We start from the raw sequence: 16,255 nt of genomic DNA, 5'->3' as shown, positions 1-16,255 counted from the left end.
TTACCCTGAGAACATCTGTTTCCAATTTATGCTTCCAAATTCCTGCCTGATAACCTCATAGTTCCCCTTACTCCAATTAAACATTTCCCTAACTTATCTGTTCCTATCCCTCTCCAATGCTATGGTAAAGGAGATAGAATTGTGATCACTATCTCCAAAATGCTCTCCCACTGAGAGACTTGACACCTGACCAGCTTCATTTCCCAATACCAGATCAAGTACAGCCTCTCCTCTTGCAGGCTTATCTACATATTGTGTCAGGAAACCTTCCTGAACACACCTAACAAACTCCACCCCATCTGAACCCCTCACTCTAAGGAGATGCCAATCAATATTTGGGAAATTAAAATCTCCCACCATAACAACTCTTATTATTATTCCTTTGCAGAATCTGTCTCCCTATCTGCTCCTTGCTGTTCTTGTTACTATTGGGTGGTCTATAAAAAAAACACCCAGTAGAGTTATTGACCCCTTCCTATTCTTAACCTCCACCCACAGAAACTCCGTCGACAACCCCTCCACGACTTCTTCCTTTTCTGCAGCCGTGACACTACCTCTGATCAACCTATTCTTTAATGTAATGTCCAGTAATGAGATTAGCAGTGGACTCTCTAATGTGTTATACAGTTATCGCCTCGCTCTCATTCATCTTCTGTGCATGATCCACAAAAGAAAAGTTGCCATTTGATGACTTTACCATCTTACTGACATTTGCTATTACCTTCAACATAGATGCACTTCAGTCCCTTACTGCAAATATAACTGTGTTACTGATTCAGACCTCATTGATTTTGGGTGCAAACCTATCCACATTATTGATCCCTGGTGTTCGTGAACCTGACCCTGACTCTAGCTCCAGCTGCACTGATAGTTTACTAAATGCCTGTACTTGGCCTCAAATACAATGTCTCATTGGACGCCACAGGAGAGGAATGTGCTAAATTTACCAGTGGTCCCAGTACAACATGCCCAACCTTAAGTATTCAGATAAGTCAATGTTAATGAGGACTTATCATGATTGGTTATAAAGTATTTCAATTCAATATAAAAATGTGTAATCTAGCAGTCTGAGTACTTAAAAGCGATCAGTAATTTACTGTGCACTACTTGTGGTCTATAATCAAAAGACGGATTCTCATTGTTTTTTTGATGCCAAATGAAACTATGTACTGTCAGTTCCATTTTCTATCTTGATTAATTCAGAGAACTCTGGATCTTCTTACATTAATGGCTTTTACAAGCCTTTTTCTTGAAATTTGTAGTTTCATGCTGTCTCCCTACATGTATATAGTGTTTTCATTAGTTATTAATTCATTAATGTTTACCCTTGTCTCAGAAGCTTGTTTTGTGCATGGTGATCATATTTTGCAGCTGAATCTGAGATATTGGGTCATAGAGCAGCAAAGGCGCCAAAGTGGAAAATGCAGATAGCGGTATAGTAGGGTAGAAATATTAATCACAAGCAAACATTTATAATTGGGATGCAGCTGATGGCATGCTTCTGAGTCCAGACTGGTTAACAGGGAGGAAAAGCTCCAGCTCAAGCTAAGGTCATGTGCAGCTATAAAAAGCACATTTTTGCTGAAGTGCCAGTCAATGTTTGGGATCAGATAAAACTGCAGGTGGAATGACCTTCTGGAGAAATGTCAAGAATGTTTTTTTCAAGATTCTGCAGACTCATCTGGGATGTGGTTTTGCCAGAGATAAATTCTATTTTAAAAACAAAAGGAACACAGGACAATGCAGACCACCTGGTGAGTGGTGATTTATGGATATCCTCATCTACTGCAGATGATAAAATCTCAATTTATGTATCCAGATGGCCTGAAGTGGACTGTGCCCAGTGTATCTATTTAAATAGAAATAATAACAAACAAATGTAATTAAGTTCTGCAGTTGTTCATAATGCTTTTAAAAATATCTTCGGCTGTGAAAACAGTATCTTATAACTGTAATGCAAAGTTAAATTTTAAGCCAATTGGATGAACTTCATTTTTTTCCTGTTTCTGACCGTTTAACAACTGATACCACTTTTGCAATCCAAAAGGTTTGGTATTATGGAAACATTGTGCTCAGATCAGTGTTAGTTCATACATTACCCAAGCAAGCTAAAATTATTTGTAGGAATCTTATTCACAACCTAAGCATTCTGGAATGAACAGTGTTGTGTCTGAAGCAGAATTAGGTTGACAGAAAGATGGATTCCTTGATCGGTTATTGTCCACAGACTTGACTTCTGCATTTGAGGTAAAGCTTATGGGCAATTTGCAGATAAAAGTATAGTTTAATATTACCTTGCTATATATTAATTTTAGGCAATTTGAAGTCTCATCTGCTGTAAAACAAATTAAATACAACCCATCACTCATCTGCTGATACTTACTCTGATAGTGCAGCATGCTGATGACCTTGCCACACCGAGTGCTGTATATGCTCTGCATGCATGTGGCTTCCTTCACTTGCTCCTTTATCTTCTGTCGAAACATGCTTGTGCTACCATCTAAACTGAGGTTGGGATAAGAATTGAAAAAAACTTCTTTTTTGGCCATTTATGATAAATTTTTGGGCCTTCGCTTTGGCTTGCTTGATTGGTACAAGTATGAGTAACAAAAGTTTACAAATTTTCTTGGTTAATTCTGTGCATAGACAAGAAATACATTTCCCAGTATGGTGCACTGAATTAAAAGTTTGGGAGGATTTTAGCAGTAGTTTGAAATCAAGCTTTTCTGTCAACATGTGAGTGTTTCTGTCCAGACATTTGACATTGATTCTGGATGGGTAGAAAGCTTTATGATTTCATATGCAGCAGGGATGCTCAAGAAAGTAAGTCTGCCTGGTCTTCTGGGTATGTCCTGCAATGTTTTTTTTTAAAAATTATTTTGAATACTCAATTTTGTTGTAAAGGAAAAGATTAAAGGACAGCTATTAAGCCTTTTATCGAGGAAGAAATTAAAGATTCTTGCATACCTCAGCATATTGAGTCAAGACCCAAGTGCTGAATTTAGAATCATGCTATCAGTACTTTGTACAGGAGCAGTGCACCTGGCTACTGAACACTAGGAGCAACTTTTCTGTATCTTTTTGTGCATCCTTAGCTTTGTATAATTTTGTTTTGGTTATAATATATTTTTACTTTATAAGAGAATTTAAAATTAAGTTTGAAATTAATTTAAATGCTCTGAGTGCTTAAATTCTTTAAGATATTCACAACTGGTTGAAGTCATTGCATTTATCATAGTTCATTCATCTTTATTTTTCAGTATAACCTTATTTTTATCATTTTCATTTTTTTCTTTCCCCTCATAGAATGCTATTGAGTGCAAAGACCTCAAAAAGTATGGCCCTTTTGATCCTTATATCAATGCAAAGGTGTGTAGATTGATGTTATGGTTTCAGATCTTCTCTTACCCATATTTCAGTTCATCTTTCCTGTCATCTGTGTTAATGTCTCTGTTTTAAACCTATTGTTTCTTCTGTTCATGGTGTGTTTTGTTTTTGTCTGGTTTTGCTAGAGATGAGTATTTTCTGGGAGCATTGAGATGAAGTAATTCGAGTTCTTATTATATATCCTGAATTTTTACTTTGTATGCAAATACTACTTTTTAAAAGCACACTTAACAGATTGATATTACTTCTGCTTGCATGTACTAACTATTTTAGCATGCTGTTTGGTCATTAATAACATACTGAACCATGAGTCAAAAAGCAGGTTAACTCATAGCCAGCTGATAAAATATTTCACTGCTGCAGTGTGTAATAAAACCAGTAACTAATATTTAAGATTTATTTCTTGACAGCTAACATGCTATATTTTGTGTTACTCCTTTTTTCATGCATCTTCCATACATGATTTATTCCTTTATTCCTTCTGTCAAATGCCATATATTTGGTCCAAGGAATAAAGGTGTAAAATATTTTCCAAATGGGGAGCTAATTCAGGAATTGGAGGTGCAAAGAGACTTGGGAGTCCTGATGCAGCATTCCTTAAAGGTTAACTTGCAGTTGAGTCAGTCGAAACTAAGACATTCATTTTCAGAAGCGACAATATAAAAGTAAGGGTGTAATACTGAGGCTTTATAAAGTATTAGTGAAACTGCATTTGGAGATTGTGAGCATTTTTGGGCCCCTTATCTAAGGAAGAATGTGCTGGCATCGGAGTGGGTCCAGAAGAGGATCACAAGAATAATCTGGGGTCTGAAAGGATTAATGTATGAAGAATGTTTGATGGCTATGGGTCTGTAGTTGCTAGGGTTTAGAAGAATGAGGGGGTATCAATTAAATATTGAAAGACCTACACAGAGTGGATGTGGGGAGAATTTCCCTGAGTGGATGAGTCTAGGAGGACCAGAGGTGGTGAATCTGCAGAATTCATTATCATAGACAGCTGTGGAAGCCAAATCATTGGGTATATTTAAAGCTGAAGTTGATAGGTTCTTTATTTGTTAGGACAACAAAGGTTACGTGGAGAAGGCAGAGGAGTGGGGTGGAGAGGGAAAATAAATCAGTCGCGATCAAATGGCAGAGCAGGCTCAGCAGGTAAAATGGCTGAATTCTGTGTTTTGTTGTACGGTCTTATGAGAGAAGAATGGCTATTGTGTGAAATTACAAGTTGGAGAAAAAAGAACCTTTTGAAGAAAGTGGTTGAGTTGGAACTAAAATAAGATTACATATTTCTCTTTTGGACCTCTTCCACAACTACAAACCCCATTTCCAGAAAAGTTGGGGTATTTTCCAAAATGCAATAAAAACAAAAATTTGTGATATGTCAATTCACGTGAACCTTTATTTAACTGACAAAAGTACAAAGAAAAGATTTCCAATAGTTTTACTGACCAACTTAATTGTATTTTGTAAATATACACAAATTTAGAATTTGATGGCTGCAACACACTCAACAAAAGTTGGGACAGAGTTAAAACAAGATTGAAAAGTGCACAGAATATTCAAGTAACACCAGTTTGGAAGACTCCACATTAAGCAGGCTAATTGGTAGCAGGTGAGGTATCAGGACTGGGTATAAAAGTAGCGTCCATCAAAGGCTCAGTCTTTGCAAGCAAGGATGGGTCGTGGCTCACCCCTTTGTGCCAAAGTTCGTGAGAGAATTGTTAGTCAGTTCAAAAGGAACATTTCTCAACGCAAGATTGCAGAGAATTTAGGTATTTCAACATCTACAGTACATAATATTGTGAAAAGATTCAGAGAATTCAGAGACATCTCAGTGCGTAAAGGGCAAGGTCGGAAACCACTGTTGAACGCGCGTGATCTTCGAGCCCTCAGGCGGCACTGCCTAAGAAACCGTCATGCTACTGTGACAACTATAGCCACCTGGGCTCGGGAATACTTCGGAAAACCATTGTCACTCAACACAGTCTATCACTGCATTCAGAAATGCAACTTGAAACTGTATTACGCAAGGAGGAAGCCATACATCAACTCTATGCAGAAACGCCAGCGAGTCCTCTGGGCCCGAGCTCATCTCAGATGGACCGAAAGACTGTGGAACCGTGTGCTGTGGTCAGATGAGTCCACATTTCAGCTAGTTTTCGGAAAAAAACCGGCGTCAAGTTCTCCGTGCCAAAGATGAAAACGACCATCCAGATTGATAGCAGCGAAAGGTGCAAAAGCCAGCATCTGTGATGGTATGGGGGTGCATCAGTGCTCACGGCATGGGTGAGTTGCATGTATGTGAAGATACCATTGACTCTGAGGCGTATATTAGGATTTTAGAGAGACATATGTTGCCATCAAGGCCACGTCTCTTCCCGGGGTGTCCATGCTTATTTCAGCAGGACAATGCCAGACCACATTCTGCACGGGCTACAACAGTGTGGCTTTGTAGACCCAGAGTGCATGTGCTTGACTGGCCTGCTGCCAGTCCAGATCTATCTCTTATTGAAAATGTATGGCGCATCATGAAGAGGAGAATCAGACAACGGAGACCACGGACTGTTGAGCAGCTGAAGTCTTATATCAAGCAAGAATGGACAAAATTTCCAGTTGCAGATCTACTACAATTAGTATCCTCAGTTCCAAAACGATTAAAAAGTGTTATTAAAAGGAAAGGTGATGTAACACAATGGTAAACATGCTTCTGTCCCAACTTTTGTTGAGTGTGTTGCAGCCATCAAATTCTAAATTTGTGCATGTTTACAAAATACGATTAAGTTGGTCAGTAAAACTATTGAAAATCTTTTCTTTGTACTTTTGTCAGTTAAATAAAGATTCACATGAATTAACATATCACAGATTTTTGTTTTTATTGCATTTTGGAAAACATCCCAACTTTTCTGGAAATGGGGTTTGTATTTTATCCATTCTGCTGCTTCTCTTCCGCTCCTCCAACAAATACAAATGATTAAGAAAGTCAGACTCTTATTGATAGTATGCAATGCAGGGAAATAGCTTAAATCATACGTATGTGATCATTTTCATTTAAAATTATAAATTCAAGTTGTCTACATTTGTAAAGGAAGCTGTGTAGTTTTATCATATTTTAATTACATTTTATTCTCCCACAAAGTCTTAGTGATGGTGGTGATGAAGTCTTGGTCGTAGTACTGTTTGAAATTGTAGTTTCTACAGGTCATGGTCTAATTATCCTTCCACTTGTCACTGTTTCATAGGTATTTGATCAAAGTTTGTTTGGAGAAAAATTTATTTTTCATGGTACAAAGCACTGCAGTGTTTTGGATACCTTTGTGCTCCATATTACTTGCCCTGATATGTGCAATACTATATATATATATATATATAGTAAGTAGTAACATTGAGTAAGAGGGTATTTATTTTTAGGCTGAAATTAGAACACAATGTGTTTCATATGATTAGAGCAAACTCAAAATTATTGTTACTTGTTTATGTATTTACCATATGCAAAAATGCATAATCCCTAAAATATAGTAATTATTGACTTAATGGCATTTCGCTAAATTTTTGTGTCTGCGTGAGGACAATGTACTTAAAAGTTTTAAATTCTGATTGTTGGTTCCGTGCATTGATTATTGGCTTCAAATATATAAAATTATTCAAAAAATTCACAACTTTTACACGTATGCAACCTTAGTTTAAAAGAAAGAATAGCTGCCCATGGTTATATTCTTAGCATATTGAATTTGTATTGTCAAAAAGTCAGCATTTAGAATATTTGCACAAGCATTGTCTAGGATAAATATTGCTACTGAGGATACCCTTGTTACAAAGTTTGGGAAGCGCTGTGTACTACATATTGTCTTGCAGTTGTGAGGTGCTGTTTTTTTCCTTTATTCTCTCGGGTACAAGGCCAGACACTACTTCACAACCAAAACGTCTATAGTCTAAGACAATAAGACCCATAAGATATTGGAGCAGCAGTAGGCCTTTCGGTCCATCGAGTCTGCTCTGCCATTCAATCATGTTTTCTCCCCCAACATGCTGATCCCAAGTCTTTGGAAGCCTCCAGAGAAAATATTGAATATAACAGTATTGACTTTTAAAACTTCATTTTATAGTGAGTGGATATGGTTGCACTGAACAGATTCATTTCATGAAATCATTACAAGTTTTGAATGAAAGGAACATTCGCTATTTTTTTCTTGACAAAATAAATTCTCATTTATTCTTACTAGAAGCTCGAAGAGTCAAACTTGCGCAGTTTGAAAAACCAGTGAAATTTCATGGATTTAGTGTTGGTTAGGAAAATATAAGATATTGGTGCATTGTCTTATGAAAATTGAACAATTTTTTGTATAACTGCAGTGATGATACTCAGATAACCAAGTCTGGACCATCAGCCTTTTGATAGTGAAGGTAAGTTAATAGACAAAATGGGCATGTGACAATGATGGAAATAGATAGTCATGGTGAGGGTGTGGATTTTTTTTTTAATTCCACCTCTTCAGAAATGGATTCAGTGATTGTTTAATTTGAATCTTAGATATGGGTTGAGCAGGATATCATTTGCTGAAAAGAACAACTAAAATTATTAGTGCCATTTCAAAATTTAAAACTGTCAACTTAAATCAGGAACCATGGTGCAGCTTTTTGAGTTGGAACAAATCATTCATTTTTCATTTAAATGTGGAGTTACTATCCAACATATTTTAATATGGCTACATTAGGTGATGATTTTTGAGGTATCGAAAGGCCTGGATTTTTCATATGGGTTCAGATATCTGGTGGAAGTCATTGTAGTTTATTGATTTAGAATTCACATCATGAATAGATGCAAACGCAGCTAGATGTGGACAATAAAATTTTTGATATGGGCATGTGGACGAGTGATAATTATCAGTAGGTATGCAATATTTAATAATTTAAAGTTGAGAATGTATCTTGTGCAATGCCATGGTAGATTCACTTGGTTTCAAAACATGTCAGTGATGCGTTTTGCATGACAAAAATATAGATTAAAAGAACTGTAAAGCAGTATAAAACTATACCTGATGCCTTAAGTAAATTAGGTTAAATCAACAGGTCGTCTTTCTTTCAAAGATGAACTGCATTTTTTGGGAAACTGTAGCTTAATGGGATTTGTTTTGCCGTGGGAAGGTAATGGTCTAAATGCACTGGAAAGCATAAAGCAATGACAGATCCTTAAAAGTTCCCACAGGGCACTAATCCCAGTAGTAGCAAGGACCTCTTTTCTGATGTGTTATGGAATTGAGATTCACTTTGAAGGAGTCCATATTGTCATCCAGGGCCAGTTGAGCAGTAAGAATTTTTAGAGTGCACATTGAGGAGGAGAAGTATTTAATTAACCTATGTAACGTTGTAGAAAGTGTGAAATGAATATCAGAACATTTAGGTCCATGTTGGACTTATAAACTTCTCAAAATGGTTTTATCTTGAAATCAGTTTATTTGATGGATTCATTTTTGATTTAAGAATCAGAGTGACTACTAATTGTGACTTATTATGCCATTGAAAATTCACTTGCCCTTCATGCAAAAAATTGATAATAGAATAACTTGCAGTAACAGTAGCTCTCAATTCAGTGAACTTTTCCAATTTTAGTAGAGCAGGCAACAAAAACATTAGAAATTTACAACAAAGCAGGTGGCTATAAGATGGACAGCAGCGGTTCCCAAAGTGGGAGATATCGCTCTCTTGGGGACGGTGGGTGATAAAAATAATGGGCATGGTGCGGAGGGTGCTTGATAGCAAGGGGGCAGCTGAGGGATTACAGGCTTAACTAAAGAAGTTAATTAATTGCTTCCTGCACGCATGCAGAGCTCGTTGACTTTATTAACTTTGCCTCCAACTTTCACCCTGCCCTCAAGTTTACCTGGTCCATTTCCGACACCTCCCTCCCCTTTCTAGATCTTTCTGTCTCTGGAGACAGCTTATCCACTGATGTCTACTATAAGCCTGCTGACTCTCACAGCTATCTGGACTATTCCTCTTCTCACCCTGTCTCTTGCAAAAATGCCATCCCCTTCTCGCAATTCCTCCGTCTCCGCCGCATCTGCTCTCAGGATGAGGCTTTTCATTCTAGGACGAGGGAGGTGTCTTCCTTTTTTAAAGAAAGGGGCATCCCTTCCTCCACTATCAACTCTGCTCTTAAACGCATCTCCCCCATTTCATGTACATCTGCTCTCACTCCATCCTCCCGCCACCCCAAGGGTTCCCCTGGTCCTCACCTACCACCCCACCAGCCTCCGGGTCCAACATATTATTCTCCACAACTTCCACCACCTCCAACGGGATCCTACCACTAAGCACATCTTTCCATCCCCCCCCCCCCGCATTCCGCAGGGATCGCTCCCTACGCGACTCCCTTGTCCATTCGTCCCCCCCATCCCTTCCCACTGATCTCCCTCCTGGCACTTATCCGTGTAGGCGGAACAAGTGCTACACATGCCCTTACACTTCCTCCCTTACCACCATTCAGGGCCCCAAACAGTCCTTCCAGCTGAGGCAACACTTCACCTGTGAGTCGGCTGGGGTGATATACTGCGTCCGGTGCTCCCGATGTGGCCTTTTATATATTGGCGAGACCCGACGCAGACTGGGAGACCGCTTTGCTGAACACCTACGCTCTGTCCGCCAGAGAAAGCAGGATCTCCCAGTGGTCATACATTTTAATTCCACGTCCCATTCCCATTCTGACATGTCTATCCACGGCTGCCTCTACTGTAAAGATGAAGCCACACTCAGGTTGGAGGAACAACACCTTATATTCCGTCTGGGTAGCCTCCAACCTGATGGCATGAACATCGACTTCTCCAACTTCTGCTAAGGCCCCCCTCCCCCTCGTACCCCATCTGTTACTTATTTTTATACACACATTCTTTCTCTCACTCTCCTTTTTCTCCCTCTGTCCCTCTGAATATACCTTTTGCCCATCCTCTGGGTCCCCCCCCCACTTGTCTTTCTTCCCGGACCTCCTGTCCCATGATCCTCTCGTATCCCTTTTGCCTATCACCTGTCCAGCTCTTGGCTCCATCCCTCCCCCTCCTGTCTTCTCCTATCATTTTGGATCTCCCCCTCCCCCTCCAACTTTCAAATCCCTTACTCACTCTTCCTTCAGTTAGTCCTGACGAAGGGTCTCGGCCTGAAACGTCGACTGCACCTCTTCCTAGAGATGCTGCCTGGCCTGCTGCGTTCACCAGCAACTTTTATGTGTGTTGCCTAAGTTAGTTACTTATAAGCTTTTGATCACAATTTCTCATAATTGATTACAATGATCATGTATTCACCCCACCGTTCTTAGAATTTGCTTTTCAACAACTATAACATGCTTCAAGCAACGTGACACTTCTGTATTTGGCATATCATGAAAAATCTAGACTGAAGAAAATCGTATTCTTTCTGGGCCTGGCCCGGGCATTGTTGCCATTCACTATAGTAGTACAATGTTAGCTGGTACAATTCCAATGCTGCTTTTGCTGTGAATTAGGGTATGGAGTTCAATGCATTAAAGTTCAAAATCTGCTCTTTCAAATGGTCTTGACTGTATTTCTCTAGCCCACAGCCCAAATGAAATATCCCTTCCCTTCAGAGTCAGGTTTTGCCTGAGCTATGATGATGTCATAACTTACCCGTTACTGATCGTAGTGCTTGTGGCTGGATAAACAATAGGTAATTACCTGGTCCTTAATCTATAACAAAAATGGCAGAAACAAAGTGCAGACAACGTAGCGAGGAGTATTTGAAATATTGATTTATACCAGCACCAAGCAAAAGTTTTTTTTCGAATGAGGCAATGAAAATTTGAACAGAATACACTCTGATAAAGCAAACAAGAACTTGGCTTATTTTCAGTCACTTTGTGAAAGCTTTTGAGAAATGGAAAACTCTTCAAGACATGTTTGCCAGCACTTCACAACAAAACAGTCATGCTTTGCATGGTTCATAAAATATTTCATTGCTCATTGCTGAAATTGGAAAGCCCCATGCAATCGAAGAACTGATTCTGCCAGCAGTTCATTTTGCATAAGTCACCAGACAAAGTGATTAAAGTGATTCTGCTCAATGACCACTCTGTTCAAAGATGAGATGTCTGGGAATGTGGAAGACACATTATGCAACAAACTTAGGACAACAGAATTTGCTCTGCATTTGTATGAGTTGACTTTGGCAGGCAATGAATCTTTGCTCCTTGGTTATGTTCGCTTCATAAAAGAAGAAAGCATGGTTTAAGAGTTGTTACTTGCAAGGGGACTAGACACAGATATGAAGGAGGAGCCAATATTTTGGGTTATTGAGCAATTTTTCAAAGAGAAGCCATTCTGCTCATCAACACTCTTGCTTGTGCAACAGATGAGGCATTGTCAAAGACAGGACGCCACTGTGGGGATTTTTTTTTTCTTGAAAAAAGCTGTACCTACCATGTGTGTTGTGCAATTGGTAGACAACATCTTGTTGCAAAAAACGTAAGTGATCAGCTGCACAAATCATTAAATACTGTTATCACAGCGGTAAATGAAATCAAGTCTCATGGTCTCAATTCTCGACTATTTCGAGTTTTATGTTGAGAATGATGAACAGTTTGAAAGCTTGCTGTTCCACACATTCAAGTGGCTCTCAAAAGGAAACTGCCTGAGATGCTTTTATGCACTTTTTGAAACTGTGATAAAGTTCTTTGAAGACTCGAATGCTTCATTCAGTATTCAACTGAATATTAAGCATGACATTGTTTGTCAGATCTACTTAAAGTTTATAATAAAATCAATCTTCAATTGCAAGGAAATGATGTGAATCTTATTGAAGTTAAATTATTTGTCTCCACATTTCTGTTGAAGTTAATCCTACTTAAGTACAGCATTTGCCATTACGATCTTTTCGAATTCCCGAGCCTCTGAGTTGGAAGAGAAAGAAAGAAGATATCAGATGATGATCTTCAAGTATACTGTGCCTACTTGGGTGAGTTGCATAATGACATGTGAGAGAGAGTTCAGGATCTTCTCTCAATCCAAATTCCAGATTGGATAATAAATCCATTTCTGAACATTTGTAATGAGGAATTAACAGGAAGGATGGAAGAAGAACTGATCTCGCTACAAGATGTCTTTGAGTTGAAGCTGAGGTTCAAAAAGTCATATCAAGACTTTTGGTTGTAGAAAGAAATCTCGTAACACAATCCTGCACTGTAGTGGAAGGTCTAAGTTCAAATTTATTATTGAAGTATGTATATTATATACAACCTTGAGATTCATTTTCTTACTGACAGTCTCAAAGCAAAGAAAATCAATAAAATTCATTGAAAAACACACAAGACAGCCAAATATCTAATTTGTAAAAAAGGACAAATTGCACAAATACTTTCTTAAAAAAATACATAAACACATGGAATATTGAGATGTTCTTTACAGCCTTTACAACAACATTTTTTGAACAACTTCGTCAGAATAGTTCCCTCAAGGGAAAATCTTGCTTGACAATTCTTTTGGAATTTTTTGAAGAGATAACAAGAAGGGTAGACAAAGAAGAATCAGGTGATGTGTACTTGGATTTTCAGAAGGCCTTTGACAAGGCTCCCTTTATTCCTACTCTTTGCCTCCTGACAATCAGCCACTGCTTTATCCATGCTAGAAACTTTCCTGTAATACCATGGGGTCATAGCTTGTTAAGCAGCTTTTTTTCGTTACTGTTTATGCATGTGGGGAGGGGGATGTTTGATGTTTTTCCTTAAACGGATTCCAAGGTTTTCTTTATTCTGCATCTGTTGGGAAGACAAATTTCAGGGTTGTATACTGTATACATATGTTGATGATCTTTGAATCTTTAGTGTGCTATTGAACTTGACACTTAGAGAAGTTAAGTCTCCTCTGTTGTGCAAGAGCAGATTGTGTGAAATATCATTTGCCTTCCCCATTTTCCCTGTTTTCTTCACCTCAACATTGATGCCTGACTGCAGCTCTTTGGTTGCGCGTTACTATCTGGTACCTTGCTCAATCAACCATTCTTCATGAGTCTGATTAATATTCTGTCTCTGCATATGGTTAGTTATGTCATGCATCTACAGTTTACATTTCATATTTGCTCCTTAAATATCATTTAGGACAACAGTGAAGTTAGTCAAAGGATGTTGGGACATATGTTCATTCTGATCTCTCCTGCAGACTAAAGTTGAGCTATGTGTTAAGCACAGATAACAGGAAACTAAATGGGTTCACTTATCACTTCGCTTTGAATATTGTTTCCTTTTTTTGGAAGACTCTAAGCAAAGGTCATGTGAGTAAATGACTAAAAATACTTCTGGTTATAAAGAGGTTTGTGCTATACAACATCTTTAAATACGTCAGAATTTTTTGTAGCCATTTAAGTACTTCAGAAGCCTATTTGCTTTTGCAGTGTACAAACTCTGTTAGCTAATCGGTGACAAAAAGTTCTCAGACCAGAATAAAAGCATTATCTGTTTTTCAGTGACAAATATATTAGCTTATGCAGGGGGCAAAATTTGCCAAGCGTTTCCCAAAATTGTATATTCATCATGGAGAGCAGATTGGTCGATTCAGTATCTAAAATGAAGGACAAGACCTTTAGCACTGCAATACTATTTCAGTATTGCTCTGTATTTAAAAGTATAAGTACTTATACTCTTACCTGTGTAAAAGTATATTACTTATAATATTACTTGTCCTCCATACTTATGTACAGAGGGATTAACAACTTTTTGCATTTTATTTCATGCTTTTAAGTAAGAAATATTGTAGCACACTTAAATGAAAAGGCTGATGGGTGCCGTTGGAAAAAGTTAGTAACTGAAAGCAGGCTCGTCTAATTTAGCACTGAGTTGAAGATGAGACTCATGGTAGAACAGATCTGCATCCATTGAGAAAGAGGTCAGCAATTGTCCGGGTTCCAATGAACCTGCAAAATCATCTGTCTCATTTAAATTAAGAACGCGTGAATAAGCTTATGCTAAATCACTTGAATTTCATAGGAATTGTACTTAGATTAGATTATGAAGACACGCAGTCCTCTTTTATTGTCATTTAGTAATGCATGCATTAAGAAATGATACAATAGTTCCTCCGGTGTGATATCACAAAACACAGGACAGACCAAGACTGAAAAAAACTAACAAAACCACATAATTATAACACATATTGCAACAGTGCAACAATACCATAACTTGATGAAGAAGTCCATGAGCACAGTAAAAGTTCAAAGTCTGTCAAATGTCCCACATCTCACGCAGACGGGAGAAGGAAGAAAAATGCTCCCTGCCATATCCGATCACGGTCCGACTCTTTAAGTCATCCAAAAACTTCGAGCTCTGATCAGCTGTCCGAGTACTGAGCGCCATCTCTATCTGAGCGATTTGACTTCCATCTTGGTCACCAACAGCAGGCAAAGCCGGGGATTTTGAGGCCTTCCCTCCGAAAGATTCCCGACCACGCAGTAACGACAGCAGCGAACGAGCGTTTCAGAAATTTCGCCAGATGTTCCTCTGTGCTTTCACATCCGTCTCCATCAAATCAGAATTGCCCATGGCCCCTATTTAACGGATACGATATCATTTTTCACCGGAGGGCTGCGCACACGCGGCGCACTACTTTCTCTCCTCTCGCTGTGTATAGAGTTTGGCTGCCATGCAAAATCTATGCTGACTCCTCATAATCAGACTGTTGATGCAAGTGCTAGTAGATCCTGTCCCTCAGAATTTCCTCCAGTAACTTGCCCACAACTGATGCCAGGCTGACACGGGATCCCACCACTAAGCACATCTTCTCTCCCCCCCCCCCAACTTTCCACAGGGATTGCTCCCTATGTGACTCCCTTGTCCATTCATTTCACCCCCCCCACCATCCCTTCCCACCGATCTCCCTCCTGGCACTTATCCTTGTAAGCGGAACAAGTGCTACACATGCCCTTCATTTCCTCCCTCACCACCATTTCAGGGCCCCAGACAGTCCTTCCAGGTGAGGCGACACTTCACCTGTGAGTTGGCTGGGGTGATATCCTGCGTCCAGTGCTCCCAATGTGGCCTTCTGTATATTGGCGGGACCTGACGCAAGCTGGGAGACCGTTTTGCTGAACACCTGCGCTCTGTCTGCCAGAGAAAGCAGGATCTCCCAGTGGCCACACATTTTGATTCCACATCCCATTCCCATACTGATATGTCTATCTACGGCCTTTCTACTGACAAGATGAAGCCACACTCAGGTTGGAGGAACAACACCCTATTTTCCGTCTGGGTAGCCTCCAACCTGATGGCATGAACATTGACTTCTCTAACTTGCGTTAATACCCCACCTCCCCTTAGTACCCATGGGTTATCTATCTATCTATCTATCTATTTATTTATTTATTTTTGTATAAAAAATTCTCTCTCCCTTTTTTCTCCCTCTGTCCCTCTCACTATACTCCTTGCCCCATCCTCTGGGCTTCCCTCCCCCTTTCTTTCTCCCTAGGCCTCCCGTCCCATGATCCTCTCCCTTCTCCAGCCTTGTATCCCTTTTGCCAATCAATTTTCCAGCTCTTAGCTCAATCCCTTCCCCTCTTGTGTTCTCCTATCATTTCAGATCTCTCCCCCCCCCCACTTTCAAATCTCTTACTACCTCTTCTTTCAATTAGTCCTGACGAAGGGTCTCAGCCTGAAACGTCCACTGTACTTCTTCCTATAGATGCTGCCTGGCCTGCTGCATTCACCAGCATTGTTTGTGTGTGTTGCTTGAATTTCCAGCATTGGCAGATTTCCTCGTGTTTGTGTAATAGAAAATGTCCTTGATTTATGGCACACTCAATATGCCCTGTTCAGGTCCCACCTCTTCCAGAACTGGTCCCAGTCTCTCAGGAATCAAAAGCCACCTCTCTTGCAACGCCTCTT

At 39.4% G+C, this 16,255-nt stretch overlaps 1 protein-coding gene across 8 annotated transcripts in view; it reads left to right on the top strand.

Moving 5' to 3' along the window:
* LOC134355570 (ankyrin repeat and SAM domain-containing protein 1A-like) overlaps positions 1-16,255 on the top strand; it is a 441,540-nt gene that overhangs the window by 99,652 nt on the left and 325,633 nt on the right. For 7 of the 8 annotated variants that reach the window (XM_063065625.1, XM_063065619.1, XM_063065624.1 and 4 more), the window contains exon 4: positions 3,307-3,369. The exons of the other annotated variant lie outside the window; for it this stretch is intronic. In XM_063065625.1, the coding sequence (XP_062921695.1) occupies positions 3,307-3,369 (63 nt within the window). The remainder of the gene's footprint in view (positions 1-3,306; positions 3,370-16,255) is intronic. 8 annotated transcript variants of the gene reach the window in all.

This window comes from Mobula hypostoma, chromosome 13, assembly GCF_963921235.1.
Source record: "Mobula hypostoma chromosome 13, sMobHyp1.1, whole genome shotgun sequence".
In the NCBI taxonomy this organism is placed as follows: domain Eukaryota; kingdom Metazoa; phylum Chordata; class Chondrichthyes; order Myliobatiformes; family Myliobatidae; genus Mobula; species Mobula hypostoma.
This window is presented reverse-complemented; position numbering and strand designations above follow the sequence as displayed.